The 16,211-nt window shown below is 37.1% G+C and overlaps 1 protein-coding gene across 1 annotated transcript; it reads left to right on the forward strand.

Moving 5' to 3' along the window:
- The first annotated feature begins 7,470 nt into the window (after positions 1 to 7,470).
- LOC144572612 (DNA-directed RNA polymerase II subunit RPB1-like) lies at positions 7,471 to 16,211 on the forward strand. Its single transcript, XM_078322253.1, has 14 exons — positions 7,471 to 7,708; positions 7,951 to 8,214; positions 8,414 to 8,716; positions 9,333 to 9,491; positions 9,586 to 9,747; positions 9,843 to 10,063; positions 10,159 to 10,300; positions 10,624 to 10,959; positions 11,116 to 11,402; positions 11,608 to 11,866; positions 12,273 to 15,307; positions 15,408 to 15,479; positions 15,574 to 15,630; positions 15,890 to 16,211. Exons 1-14 carry the CDS (start codon positions 7,625 to 7,627, stop codon positions 15,990 to 15,992), a joined length of 5,484 nt encoding a protein of 1,827 aa, XP_078178379.1. The 5' UTR covers positions 7,471 to 7,624; the 3' UTR covers positions 15,993 to 16,211.

Raw genomic sequence — 16,211 nt, forward strand, 5'->3', positions numbered from 1 at the left:
ATTTTTTTGGATATAAATAAAAAAATCGGCAAGTGTAGCACAACACATCGATCAATATTTATAATTACATCAAACATAAGACTAAAACAATGCCCTACTAAAAATGCGTAAAAATGAGATAAAGTCTTTCATAAAAAATCCATATTAACATAATATAAGAAACAAATACAATAAACCAAACTACCAATTAATCTACTGAATTTGGTTTACCAGAACTTCCTCCAGATGAAACTCGTAATCCTTTCTACCAGTTGTCACTCATATGTTACGCATTCTCTTTTAGAAGAAAAGGTTATGGTTTGTAATGAAAGAAAAATAGGCGAAGTTACAAAAACATTCGTAACAAAATAAATCATGAGTGCAAAGAGTTGTGCATTGTTTTTTTTTAATTATTCTAATGAACTGTAATTTTGTTCTAAATATTTTTAATTAAATTATGCTCATTTCTCTTAAAAAATGAATTGACGATTTATTCATGGTGGCTATATATCAAAGAAAACTACACTAAATATTTTGAATTCTAATCGACATTAGTTTCCCAAGGCAAATCATTTTAAAATTTGATTCATAGAATGGATGCTTGGTGCAAATGTGAGTGCAGTTTGAAGTACAAGAATATTGACGACATTATTTTTTTTTCTTGTGCAACAAAAAATAAGTATCCATATGCATATGATTAAAATGTAAAAGTGCCCTAAGTTCAGTTTCGTTTTTCCCCCCTTTATTGCAAGTTGATGTGCCAATATAGATATGTTAATTTATTCTTAAAGGGTTCATTAATTGAACATTCTTTTATCTAGATGTTATCATAATGTTTCCTTCTTTTTCTACTTCAAGATCTTAAAAAGATCTTGAAATTAATAGTACTTATTAATGCAAATAATATCTCACATTTATTTTGCTTGTGCGGAGATAAACCAAGTTATTATTTATTTGCTTGAAGCATTGATGACAATATGATTCTAGGGGTGCTCATATAGTCGCGATGTATGATTACAAGCATATTCCTCAAAACAGATGGATCAGATACAAAGATGGCAATAATAAATGGCGCAAATGTGATATCTAAATAGTCAGTAAGCAATTTGATAATCAGAACATCATACAAACACATGGTCAAATTAACTGCCTAGCTTAGTTCACGGGCCATCAATAATAGTCAATATAAGCATCCCAACTCAAAATTTCATTTATTCCTTAATTGCATTGTTTTAGTAATCATATTTTTTTTTTCAATAAGTAAATATATCTGTAAAATTGGCGGTTATTCAACATACTCTGTACATTTATCTGTCAAGATCTGAATAAAGAGTGGAGTCAGACTTTCAACGGCCATTTTTATTAATAACCAAAAAAAAAAGTTTTTTACAAAAGTAACCCCAAAATCTGAGTTTTTTCAAATATAACCAAACCGCCAGGAACGCTGGCGGTCCACTTCTATAGCAGACCGCCAGGGACATGGGCGGTCTGCTAGGGACCAGACCGCCAGTGTTCTGGGCGGTCCGCTTTTTTTTTTTTTTTTTTTTAGAGATCTGATTTTATTTCTTAATATTTTCATTTGTGAAGTTTTAGTTTTTTTTTGCTTAGAGTATTTGCCAAAAAATAAAACATTTGATATATTTATAAGTGATGTCGTAACTCTTTATAACTTTCAATTGATTTGTCAGTTGGATATCACGAGTCTAAAGATAACACTAATTAAGGACTTGACCTTGATTCAAAAAATTTCAAGCTCTGACAGCTTGTTGATCTTCTTCTCTATATTTATGGTACTAAAACAATAGTTTAGAGATACCGAGGCGTGTGCAGCCGGACAGGGAGCTCAAAGGCAAAACAGCTGCTAGGTTCAGTCCCTCGGGGAAGAAGCATAAGAAATGATTGCAGTTTTTTTATGATGTATTTATTATGATTGCAGTTTTTTTATGATGTATTTTGGACTGTAGTATTATTATGATTGCAGTTTTATTTTATATTTCATGTTGGTTTTTTAAGGAACCACTTCCATAGCAGACCGTCAGGCACCTGGGCGGTCCACTAGGGACCAGACTGCCAGTATCCCTGGCGGTCCGCTAGCTGTCTTATAAGCACGCTTTCTCTCTCTCTCCAGCACACAGTCTCATTTGTTAAACCACAGAGAAGAAAGAGAGAGCGATTTTGGCGATTTTGAAGCGGTTTTAGGCGATTGCTACAGGTATTTTATTTTTTATTTAATTATTTTCTGTTTAATTTTTAATTAATAATTATTATACCGGAGTATGTAAATACTATAAATTACTCTTTAATTAATATTATAATTAACTTTTAAATTGCAAAAAATAATGAATCTATTATACTGTAATTCTTATGATTTTTTTTTAAAATGTAGTTTGTTAAGGAAAAAATGCTGGTTGCACTGTACGTGGGCAGTAAGCTAACTAAGGGTGTAGAGGGCGTGTATTACTCGAAAGATGCCTCATTCGGCTTGCAGGTTAATGAAAGAACCACATTTATTGAACTTAAGCAACTAGTATACGAAAAGACTGGTGTAAACCCCAACCGGTATGACTTAGAATTGGCTACCCGAATTGACACACAACGGGCTGGGGCGGGTAGACCTTACTTTGTGAGTTTTCCTATAACAGATGAGGAGTTGTGGAAGGCTGTGTACCAACAATTTGAGTCTAGGGGGGTCGCGATGATAGACTTATATTCCAGGAGGGTTCCCCAGGCCGGGGATAGACCTTTTAGTGCGGCTGGGGTTGGACCTTCTAGGGCTCCCCCTGCTGGACCTTCAGGTCATGAATTTTTTTCAACAAAGTCATCGTCTGAAAGGGGTGGATTTTCAATGGGACATTTGACACCAACTCTTTTCAAAAGAAGTACTGCATTACAGTGACATTTGGCAGCATGAGTACCTTTTTTGCTATTGTCCATCCTGTTCAACAGAACCACAAACATGGACTAATTGTACAGTAAACATATACTAATTATAAAATAATTACAAAGGAATGAAAAAAAAAATTACCTGTAGATCTAGTAGCCTAGAAAATCGTCTGAAATCGCCCAAACAATCGCCTGCGCTCTCTCTTTCTCCTTCTTTGCAGTGTGTGCTGGAGAGAGAAAATGTTGATTTTGTAGGACAGCTAGTGGACCGCCAGGGATACCAGCGGTCTGGTCCCTAGCAGCTGATTTTGTATTCGTGAACTTCACTTGTTAGACTATGTTAGACTATATTTATAAGTGATGTCATAACTCTTTATAACTTTGATGTAATTTGATTTGATTTGTCAAAAAAAAAATAGCAGACTGTTTCAATTTTGGATAATTTTGGGCGATTTTGAGGCGATTGCTACAGGTATAAGACCGTTTCGATGGAATTGCTTAGTTTTAACACTTGATTAGTTATAATTTGACGAAACAGATACGTTGTAATTTCAGAAGACCGTTTCGATGTAAAGCAGAAAAAACATAAAAACCAACATGAAATATAAAATAAAACTGCAATCATAATAATACCACAGTCCAAAATACATCATAAAATGCAATCATAATAAATACATCATAAAAAAACTGCAATCATCTCTTATGCTTCTTCCCCGAGGGACTGAACCTAGCAGCTGCTTTGCCTTTGAGCTCCCTGTCCGGCTGCACACGCCTCGGTATCTCTAAACTATTGTTTTAGTACCATAAATATAGAGAAGAAGATCAACAAGCTGTCAGAGCTTGAAATTTTTTGAATCAAGGCCAAGTCCTTAATTAATGTTATCTTTAGACTCGTGATATCCAACTGACAAATCAATTGAAAGTTATAAAGAGTTACGACATCACTTATAAATATATCAAATGTTTTATTTTTTGGCAAATACTCTAAGCAAAAAAAAACTAAAACTTCACAAATGAAAATATTAAGAAAAAAAAATCAGATCTCTAATAAAAATAAAAATAAAATAAAAAGCGGACCGCCCAGAACACTGGCGGTCTGGTCCCTAGCAGACCGCCCATGTCCCTGGCGGTCTGCTATAGAAGTGGACCGCCAGCGTTCCTGGCGGTTTGGTTATATTTGAAAAAACTCAGATTTTGGGGTTACTTTTGTAAAAAACTCTTTTTTTTGGGTTATTAATAAAAATGGCTGGACTTTCAAACTATAGAAGTCAATTATATAGATTTTCATATTAAAAATGAAAATCAATTTACAATATCCATAATATTTTACTTTTAAACTATATAAAAAACAACATGATGATAAACAAAACATATGTGAGATGTTACCTGCATCCGAGAGATACATGGAAATACTTATAATATGACTCTTGGATTTCGTCCAAACTTAATTAAAAACCGGAATACACAATTAAAATAGCTAGTCCTCATCATAATTTTGAATTTTATCTTAATTTTAGGAGATGTTGATGTTGTATTTGAAAAATATAATTTTCTTGTCATATTCTTGAATTTTATGTCAATTTTACGGAATGATATATTTGAGAAATATATTTTTCTTATCATATTCTTGAATTTTATTTTTAATTTTATGAGATGATGTATTTGAGAAATATATTTTCGTATTATATTCGTGGATTTTATCTTAATTTTACGATATGATATATTTGAGAAAAAATAATTTTCTCATCATATTCTTGAATTTTATCTTTTATGAGATGATATACACTACTAGAATTTGTTTTAAAACCGTGCGACGTTGATTGTTATTTGTGTATTATTTTTTTCAAATTTTTTATTTTTACTATTAAATAAAAACTAAAATTCAGAATTTTGTCAGAATTTTATTTTTTTAATACAAATGTAACGTAAAACGTCCACAATTTTCCTAATTTGTTCTCCAACTCACACCAACGTTGGTCAAACTTGGCGGGCTCCCCATTTTTTTGGGCCAGTTAGAATCAATAAAACCATTTGAATGGTCAAACTTGCTAATAAAAAAAAAGGTTTTGCGGCCACCCAATTTCTTGTCCCAGTTTCACAACGTTGTGTGTGTTCAAATAAAAAATTTCAAATTTTATAGTTTCTTGTTTATCATACTTTTTCTGGATAGTAAAAATAAAAATATCGGTATTTTTTTCTTCATGCTGGTTAAGAATTTTTTTTCATGCGTTTGGTTATCATACAATGTTGTCATAATTTGCTAAAAATGCTCAATTACTAGAGTGTAAACAGTCGGATACGAATTAACTGTTATAATATTTTAGATTTGGATATATATATATATATATATATAAAATAAATAAAAATAGATACAGATACGGATTGAATCGGATATCGGATAGATACGAATACATATATGAATATAACTTAGATAATTAAAAACAACATAGTGTTGGCAATTAAAATGTTTTCTAGAATAAAAATACAATTCGGATAAATAATGTTGGTACCGCAAATAATAATAATAAAAAACACAATCGAGAATTACAAAGAGAACCGAATTCGGATATTTTCTTCAATATTACAGCCCACCCAATTTCGTTTGTAAGTACGTATTTATTAAAATCAATATTTCTTTTAATCAGCGTTTGATAAAATATGTTAATTATGAAGTGCATAATATGTACTGTGTAAAATTCCCATACATGATGAATGAAATTGTTAGTATGCAAATTAAACCTCCTAAAATGACATTCATAGGTATTTGGTAGAGTAGCTAGGCGCTGCTTTCTATTCGGACTAGTGTTGTAAATAAGAGTATACATGTTCGTCGGTCAAACAAGGTATCGCTTACAATACTAATTCAGATTTTTTTTTTTTTTTTTTCTGAAAAAAAAATGAGTGTCAAACCTTTAAATTTCATACCTTGTTAACAATAGAGGATTTTTCTCATTCAAATTTTAAACTCATGATATTTTACATAGAAACTTCTTAGGTTAGTTTTTATTTGAACTTCTTAGTTCTCTGTGTTCTTAGTCCCAAAGTGGTACTGTCATACAATATCATCGGTACGTCATAGAAATAAGTATTTCCGTATATAGAATTAGTACTGCCGAGATATTATCGTGGACACCAGTAGTAATAATTTGAGGAATATATTTATAATATTTTTATCCTTAATTTCGAGCACTAAATGTATTGTCAGAATTTATTTCTCAAATTTAGGATAAATCATTGAAATAGTGTTTATTCCCAATGAAAAGTATGCAATTTCATATCAATTCATAATATAATATTTTTAATAGAAATGTATATATTTTTTGTCATCGAGATATTTTTTTAGAATTAAAAAAACTTAAGCGCGTCTTTAAAGTCCGAAACAAAAAATTTCTTCAAAATAGATTACCACAATACCACCCATTCACTTGATGCAAACTTCAACTTAGAAACATGTTACATGTAGTTCTTATTCACCCAAATAATATTACAAGAAAAAAGATGAGTTTTGCACATTTAAGACATGTTTTTAACTAGAAAATGGAATTATTTCCTAAGTAAAAGATAAGTGCATTTAACTGGGATAATTTTTTTTTTTTTTTTTTTTTGGCAACAATGTGATTTTAGGTTTGAGACCTATGCTGCTATGCAATTTCTAACATAAAACAAATTCCTTCAAGCTTAACTAAATAATATCTACTTGTTGCAAATAAGACAACAACAAAAAGAAAAGGTCTGGAAGAAAGATTGAGTTTTTGAATTAGATAAGCATGAAAATTGTACTTTTAATCCTTGAATATGTATTTACGCAGGTGTATAAATTACTAGGTAGAATTAGAGTCTTCTTTTAAGTTCACTATTTTTTTTTAACTCAGTTCTAAAATTTATCAAATTGATTTTAAATGACGAATCCAAACTATTAAAACTCATCTATCTTACGAGTGGTGTGTCTACATAAAAAAAAAAAAAAATCAACTTACAAATTAATTTTGTATAAAGTCAAGTGGTCAAAAGACGTTCAAAAAATGATTGCATTAAAATTAATTTATAAACATTCTAATTTTGACTGCTTAACTTTATGCTAAAGTAATTCGAAAGTTTAAAAATTTTTGCACGTAGAAGCATCACTCGTAAGTCATAAGGTAGACCGGTTTCAACGGTTCAGATGAAGAGTTTGAAGTCAATCCGATAGATTTTAGAATTGAGCTAACAATATTATTTAATTTTGGATGTCTAGAATACCATTGATTTAGATATTCAGAGTTGAGATATGGTTAAAGCATCCATTTTAATTAAATAGATCATCTATAATTACAAATTACAATAGATATTTTGTTATTCTATTAACATTTGTAGTTTCCGTAATTATTTTTCAATCAGTGTAAATATATATTTTTGGGTGTCTATCCCCGAATAGGCTGCTGTTATTCCGATGGAATAACATGAACCTGTTAATTTTCGTTTCGATTCACAGTTGAAAAAGTATTTTCATTGAGATTCGTGTATGAAAAATTTGAATGGTTGAGATCGAAATAAGAGCAGATATCTGCCCTGGTTAAGTCGGTTGGTCAATGTTCCTCTATAAATATACCATACAGGTATACAGCTCCGCTTCTTTTTTTCTTTTTCAAAGGAACCCTTTCTTTCTAGCGATCTTGCCCCCGAGTTAGATCGCCACTCTCTCTCCTTTCTACTGACCCCGTTGAACCTGTCGGTAGACTGATTTACCAATTGGGAACGATTGGGAGGGATTGGTGAGGCGGCCATGGATTTGCGATTTCCTTTCTCGCCGGCTGAGGTGGCGAAGGTTCAAATGGTCCAGTTCGGAATTATAAGCCCCGATGAGATAGTAATTCTCTTGCCCCCGTATAAATTTAGTATTTTGGACATTTTTCTTTTTTGAAATTGGCGGGCATGAGAGGGAGGGGATGTGAGAAGAGAAGGGGGGATTTTACTTATAATAAAATATTTGGACCTTAAGTGGAAGCTGGTACTTTGCCCATTCTGGCATTAACCTGTATTCTTTTTCCATGTTCCTTTTCATTTATGGTTTCTACCTTCTCTAAGAACAAAAAAAATAAACAATTGCAGAGACAAATGTCGGTGGTAGAAATAATACATGGTGAGACGATGGAAAAGGGGAAACCTAAAATAGGTGGCCTCAGTGACCCTCGACTTGGCACCATTGACCGAAAGATGAAGTGTGAGACTTGCATGGCCAACATGGCGGAGTGCCCGGGACATTTTGGTCATTTGGAGCTTGCTAAGCCCATGTACCATGTTGGGTTCCTAAAGACAGTTCTATCTATAATGCGCTGTGTCTGCTTTAACTGCTCCAAGATTCTAGCTGATGAGGTATGCACCTTATTTGAAGCGAACAATTTTCCATTTAGCTTTGTTAGCTTCTAAGGCCAAACAATGTGGGGGCATGGGGTTTGACAAGATGTAAAAAAATTGACTAAGAGCATTGCAGAAAATCTCAATTATTTGTTACAGAGATACAAACAACTGAGCACATCACAGTATGGTCTTATACCAATGTATTCTATTTCAGGATGACACACGTTTCAAGCAAGCCCTAAAAATCAGAAATCCCAAGAACCGTCTGAAACGCATATATGATGCATGCAAGGGCAAGAAGAGATGTGCTGGTGGCGATGATATTGATGTACAAAAAGAACAGGATGGAGACGAGCCAGTCAAAAAGAGCCGAGGTGGTTGTGGGGCCCAGCAGCCTAATATAACAGTTGATGGCATGAAGATGGTGGCTGAGTTTAAGGCACCCAAGAAGAAGTCTGATGAAAACGAGCAGCTTCCTGAACCGGTTGAGAGGAAACAGATTCTCTCCGCTGATAGGGTACTTTTCACCCTTTTCCCTTACGTGTCAGATTTCTATTGGCTCTTAAACATAGTATTTAGTTAGCAAACAGTACTCTTGTCCTTTCACAGGATAACATATAATTATGCCTTTTGCATCTGTGGCCCAAAAATTAATTTGGGCAGTAATCTTTAGGAGAAGAACCTGCATCAAATTTGATGTAGTGTTTCAACAGAGAAGATCACTGTAGATTTTAGCATGTAGTTTTATAGGTAAAAGGAACAGACTTGACAAAAGAACAAAATCTATGGTTTCCAAATTTAATTATTGTCAATAATGTGGAAAACTACAATCAGGGGGTTTTGAAATTTAATTATTGGCAATAAGATGGAGAATTATAATCAGGGGTTTTCCAATTAAATATTTGGAACTGAGTACAAACTATCCAGTCATTAACATGACCCTTTTTTCTTTTCTATGTTTTTTCACTCTTTCATCCTTCCATATTTACTTTTATCTTTTAAGCTGAAATGAATTTAACAAAATTCTAATGATATATGTTAAAATTCTACAAAGATTGACTGATTAATAAACAAATTGTATTTCCAAAGAGAAGTAATAACCAACTATGCATCTAATTCTTTTGTTAAAACAGGTTCTGAATGTACTGAAGCGCATAAGCGACGAGGATTGCCTCTTATTGGGTCTGAATCCAAATTATGCCCGGCCGGATTGGATGATACTTCAAGTGCTCCCTATCCCTCCTCCCCCTGTTAGGCCTTCTGTTATGATGGACACCTCTGCTAGGAGTGAGGTAAAATTATTTTTGACAAAGTACACAAAAAATGATATCGTTCTTTTTCATGTATATGTTGGTTGATCAAAATGGGTTATCTATGCTTGAGCAGGATGATCTGACACATCAGCTTGCCATGATTATACGGCATAATGAGAACTTGAGGAAGCAAGAGAGAAATGGCGCACCAGCGCACATAATTACCGAATTTGCTCAATTACTTCAATTTCATATTGCTACCTACTTTGACAATGAGCTGCCTGGACAACCCAGGGTTAGTAATTGCTGAAAAAAAAAAAAATTATTTTTGAATTCATGAAATGCATCTAATTTGTGGTGTACTGGGTTCTCTTATTTTTGCTTGTTCAGGCAACTCAGAGATCTGGGAGGCCAATTAAATCAATATGCAGCCGGCTCAAGGCAAAAGAAGGTCGGATCAGGGGCAATTTAATGGGCAAGAGGGTTGACTTCTCAGCCCGTACTGTTATCACGCCTGACCCCACCATTAACATTGACCAATTGGGTGTCCCATGGAGTATTGCTCTCAATTTGACCTATCCAGAAACTGTCACCCCATATAATATTGAAAGGTTAGATATGCATGCATGTGATGATGTAGCTTAAACTTCAATTCTGGACTATAACAACATCCTCATGTAATGCTCCCACTGTTATTTTCCTTCAGGCTGAAGGAGCTGGTGGAATACGGACCCCACCCACCACCTGGTAAGACTGGTGCGAAGTACATTATTAGAGAAGACGGTCAAAGACTTGATCTCCGCTACTTGAAGAAGAGTAGTGACCAACACTTGGAGCTTGGTTACAAGGTTGGTTTTCACTTCATAAAGACCCCCCCCCCCCCCCCCCCCCCCCCTTTTTTTTTTGCATTTTTGTCTATGGATTTTAGGTTTTGAGGAGTTTGACTAAACATCCCTGGAAAATTAGTAATATATCTGATCACCAAAAGCTTAACATTTGGCATGGATTTGGTCACTACTTGCCACATTAAGGCTTTGAGAGTGAGAGAAATTACCAGTAGGAAAAAGGAACGTAGTGCAGATGCATGTTGCTTAGTACATCTTTCTAAAGCTAAATTGCTGAGATGCAAAAATTCCTAAAACACATTGTTGTCTAATAATGTTTTGTACAGGTTGAGCGGCACTTAAATGACGGCGACTTTGTACTATTCAACCGACAGCCCAGCCTGCACAAGATGTCAATTATGGGCCATCGTATTAAGATCATGCCGTACTCCACCTTCCGCCTTAATCTCTCTGTCACATCCCCATACAATGCAGATTTTGATGGGGACGAAATGAATATGCATGTCCCCCAGTCATTTGAGACTCGCGCGGAGGTACTGGAGCTCATGATGGTGCCCAAATGCATTGTGTCTCCCCAGTCAAATCGACCCGTTATGGGTATCGTGCAGGATACGCTGCTCGGATGCCGTAAGATCACCAAGAGGGATACATTTATTGAGAAGGTGTCCATTTGTCTTGATATTCTCACAGCTACTTGATGCAATTTTTAGGTTTACTGTATATACAACCAAGAGGGCTTACTGATAGGGTAAAATATTCTTTTTCTTTAACGAAATATGTTATTCTGAAAATTTACAATTTATATGTCATTTTGGTAGGATGTCTTCATGAATATTCTCATGTGGTGGGAGGACTTCGATGGAAAAGTACCTGCACCGACCATTCTGAAACCAAGGCCTCTGTGGACTGGGAAACAAGTCTTCAACCTGATTATACCGAAACAAATAAATTTGATACGTATGGCTGCATGGCATAATGAGGCAGAGACGGGTTTTATCACACCTGGTGATACACTTGTGCGTATAGAGAAGGGGGAGCTTCTTTCAGGGACACTTTGCAAAAAGACCCTTGGAACTGCTGGTGGCAGTCTTATTCATGTGATATGGTTAGCATCTCAACAACATTTGTATCTTTTTGTACCTGCCTACCTACAACAAAATAATGCCAATTTGTTCCAATATCATGCCATTAGTTTCTACTGTACCATTGATCCTTGTATTGTATTTGCTAGGTGAATGGATCAATTTGCTTTGTTATTTCGTTAATTAGGACATTTAATGAAAACAAGTTCAATTGTTGTTTTTTTCCAGGGAAGAGGTGGGACCTGATGCAGCTCGCAAGTTCCTGGGACATGTTCAATGGCTGGTAAATTACTGGTTGTTACAGCAAGGATTCAGCATTGGCATTGGTGACACGATTGCTGATGCAGCCACCATGGAAAAGATTAACGAAACTATTTCGAAGGCAAAAAATGATGTGAAGGAACTGATCAAGCAAGCCCAAGACAAGAATCTTGAGCCTGAACCAGGTCGCACCATGATGGACTCTTTTGAGAACAGGGTTAACCAGGTGAATATCTTATATTATCATTTTATATATATTTGTTAACACTTTTTGGTGTGGCCAGACATTGGTTATCATGATTGTATTTCATTGGGCTCTTGTATAGATGTTTACTGTTCTGACCTTGCTGGTTCATGAAATGAGATGTACTGGTTGATACCCATGTATAGAAAATATTTATTTTATTGGTTAGCCTTTTGTCTTCATCCCATTCTAGTTGGGTTGTTTTGATTATTCTGGTTGGGCATATTTGATCGTGCAAGAAAAATCTGGAAATCAAATGGTAATGAGAGCAATTTTGGTAGAAGGTAAAATCCATCCTGTACAATCTCCTTATGGTTATTCAGGCTTAGTCTTCTTTTTTTATTATTATCTTTTCATGCCTAACAGTGAACACTATTTTTCCTGTCAGGTGTTGAACAAGGCTCGTGATGATGCAGGTGCTAGTGCACAAAAATCTCTGTCTGAAAGCAACAACCTGAAGGCCATGGTGACAGCTGGGTCTAAGGGGTCTTTCATTAACATCTCCCAGATGACTGCTTGTGTCGGACAACAGAATGTTGAAGGGAAGCGTATCCCATTTGGTTTCATTGACCGAACCCTTCCCCATTTCACTAAAGATGATTTAGGTCCTGAGTCTCGAGGTTTTGTTGAAAACTCTTATTTACGAGGTCTGACCCCTCAGGAGTTCTTCTTTCATGCTATGGGAGGTCGCGAGGGTTTGATCGATACTGCTGTCAAAACCTCTGAGACGGGTTACATTCAGAGGAGGCTTGTTAAGGCCATGGAGGATATCATGGTCAAGTATGATGGCACAGTGAGAAATTCTCTTGGGGATGTGATTCAGTTTTTGTACGGCGAGGATGGTATGGATGCAGTGTGGATTGAGTCGCAGAAACTGGATTCACTAAAGATGAAGAAATCAGCATTTAACAATGTTTATAAATATGAATTTGATGATGAGAACTGGAACCCTAGTTACATGCTTCCGGAGCATGTAGAAGATCTGAGAACTATCCGTGAATTCAGAAATGTGTTTGATGCGGAGGTGCAGAAGCTAGAGGCTGACCGGTTCCAGCTTGGTACTGAGATTGCCACAACAGGAGATAACTCCTGGCCCATGCCTGTTAACTTGAAACGGCTGATCTGGAATGCACAAAAGACTTTCAAGGTTGACATGAGACGCCCCTCTGACATGCACCCTATGGAGATTGTGGAGGCCATTGATAAACTGCAAGAGAGGCTGAAGGTGGTCCCTGGGGATGATTTTTTGAGCATTGAGGCGCAGAAAAATGCAACCCTACTCTTCAACATCTTACTCCGTAGTACCTTTTCGAGCAAACGGGTTCTGAGTGAGTACCGCTTGACTAGAGAAGCCTTTGAATGGGTTGTGGGAGAAATTGAATCTCGATTCTTGCAATCTCTTGTTGCTCCGGGAGAGATGATTGGTTGTGTGGCAGCACAATCAATTGGGGAACCTGCCACACAAATGACTTTAAACACTTTCCATTATGCTGGTGTGAGTGCCAAGAATGTGACACTTGGCGTGCCACGGCTGCGTGAAATTATCAACGTGGCCAAGAAGATTAAAACTCCGTCTCTCTCTGTATACCTCAAGCCAGAGATTAACAAGAAGAAAGAGCTTGCAAAGAATGTGCAGTGCGCACTGGAGTATACCACACTCCGGAGCGTAACCCATGCAACAGAGGTCTGGTATGACCCAGACCCACTTAGCACAATTATTGAGGAGGATGTGGAGTTCGTGAAGTCATACTATGAGATGCCAGATGAGGATATTGCCCCTGAGAAGATCTCTCCATGGCTTCTGCGTATCGAACTCAACCGTGAGATGATGGTTGATAAGAAACTCAGCATGGCCGATATTGCAGAGAAAATAAATCAGGAATTCGATGATGATTTGACGTGTATATTCAATGATGATAATGCGGATAAGCTTATCTTGCGTATACGCATCATGAATGACGAGGCACCTAAAGGGGAGTTGCAAGATGAGTCGGCCGAGGATGATGTGTTTTTGAAAAAGATAGAGAGCAATATGTTAACTGAGATGGCACTCAGGGGCATACCAGATATCAACAAGGTGTTTATAAAATCTGGGAAGATAAACCGTTTTGATGAAAATGAGGGTTTTAAACCAGGTCAAGAGTGGATGCTTGATACTGAGGGGGTTAACTTATTGGCGGTGATGTGTCATGAGGATGTAGATCCGACCCGTACCACTAGCAACCACTTGATAGAAGTGATAGAGGTGCTTGGTATCGAGGCAGTTCGACGGTCTCTGTTGGACGAGCTGAGAGTGGTTATTTCATTTGACGGATCTTATGTGAACTACCGGCACCTGGCAATTTTGTGTGACACCATGACATATCGGGGCCACTTGATGGCAATCACTCGGCATGGTATCAACAGGAATGATACTGGCCCACTTATGCGGTGCTCATTTGAGGAGACTGTTGATATTTTGCTTGATGCGGCAGTGTATGCCGAACCTGACCGCCTACGTGGCGTCACTGAAAATATCATGCTGGGCCAGTTGGCACCGATTGGTACTGGCAGTTGTTCCTTGTATTTGAACTCTGATATGCTCCAGAAAGCAATAGAACTGAACCTACCGAGCTTTGCTGAGCTAGACTATGGCATGACCCCAGCCCGGTCCCCTATAACTGGTACGCCATACCACGAGGGGATGATGTCACCAAGCTATCTCTTAAGTCCAAATATAAGGTCTTCGCCAATCACTGATGCACAGTTCTCACCATACGTTGGGGGCATGGCATTTTCTCCTGGTGCATCACCAGGATACAGCCCGAGCTCACCTGGGTACAGCCCGAGCTCCCCCGGGTATAGCCCGACTTCCCCTGGGTACAGCCCGACTTCTCCTGGGTACAGTCCCACATCCCCAGGGTATAGTCCCACATCTCCGACTTACAGCCCTAGCTCACCTGGCTATTCCCCTACTAGCCCGGCATATTCTCCGACTAGTCCTTCATACAGCCCCACTTCTCCAAGCTATAGCCCTACTTCTCCAAGCTATAGCCCCACTTCTCCCAGTTATAGCCCCACAAGCCCTAGTTACAGCCCAACATCGCCAAGTTATTCTCCCACCTCACCAGTGTACTCCCCGACATCGCCAGCGTACTCCCCAACATCTCCGGCGTACTCGCCGACTTCGCCTTCATACTCCCCCACATCACCATCATACTCACCGACTTCACCGAGCTACTCACCCACTTCACCATCATACTCACCAACAAGCCCCAGTTACAGCCCTACAAGCCCAAGCTACAGTCCAACAAGTCCTAGCTACAGCCCAACTTCACCGGCGTACAGCCCGACATCGCCAGGGTATAGTCCAACGTCCCCAAGTTATAACCCACCGTCACTTGCATATTCTCCCACAAGTCCGCGAATTTCCCCCAATTATAGGTGCATACTGCTAAACCTTAAATCTTAGTTTTCACATAGTACTTGTTTGACAATTCTCGTTTTCTAATTGGAAGAATAATTTTAATTTTGTTTTGTGCAGTCCAACTTCGCCGACTTACTCGCCAACATCACCATCGTATTCTCAGCCGAGCCCGACATACAGCCCAACCAGGTTAGAGACCCTAATATTTCCTTTACTAGCACTGTTCAACATTCCATTAATCTGTACATTGTTCCTGAATTATTGTTCCCACTTTTTTGTTCAGCCCGTACAACACTGGTGGGTCAAATCCGGACTACAGTCCCACCTCTCCGCAGTACAGGTAAAGTCTCTTCTATACATACCAGTACTATGCTTGCTGATTTTTGCACTTGCTTTCTTCGTGCTAATTGGTTGTCCTTCTCTCTTATTTTGTGTGTTCGTCAGGAGTTGTATTATGGTGGCTTTATATATTTATGATGTTAACCTCTTGCAGGCTGCAGTATTGACAATTTATATACATATATTTTCTTTTACATCTTGGTGCTCGAGTTATCAGTAGTAATACTAATATAATTTTTTTAATTTAAAATAAAAAACAGCCCAAGTGGAAGTTATTCACCGACTGCACCGGGGTACTCACCACAGTCTAGTCAGTTCTCTCCTCAAACAAATAATAAAGACGACGATGAGCCTGACTCGTAATCCAATCACAGACATGTTCAAGCGACGAGAGAGAGCGCTCTGCCTTGCGAAGAGATAAAGAGAAGACCAAAAGAGATATACCCTTATGATGGATGTTAAAATGAAAAACGTTTTGATACAAAATTCCTTTTGGTTTAATTAAATGTGCTGAGAAATTAGATGAATAAGCTAAATGATGGTGTGATTTAATTAGTTATGAGAGGTACTAATACTATGACA

Source organism: Carex rostrata, chromosome 20, assembly GCF_964058835.1.
Source record: "Carex rostrata chromosome 20, lpCarRost1.2, whole genome shotgun sequence".
In the NCBI taxonomy this organism is placed as follows: domain Eukaryota; kingdom Viridiplantae; phylum Streptophyta; class Magnoliopsida; order Poales; family Cyperaceae; genus Carex; species Carex rostrata.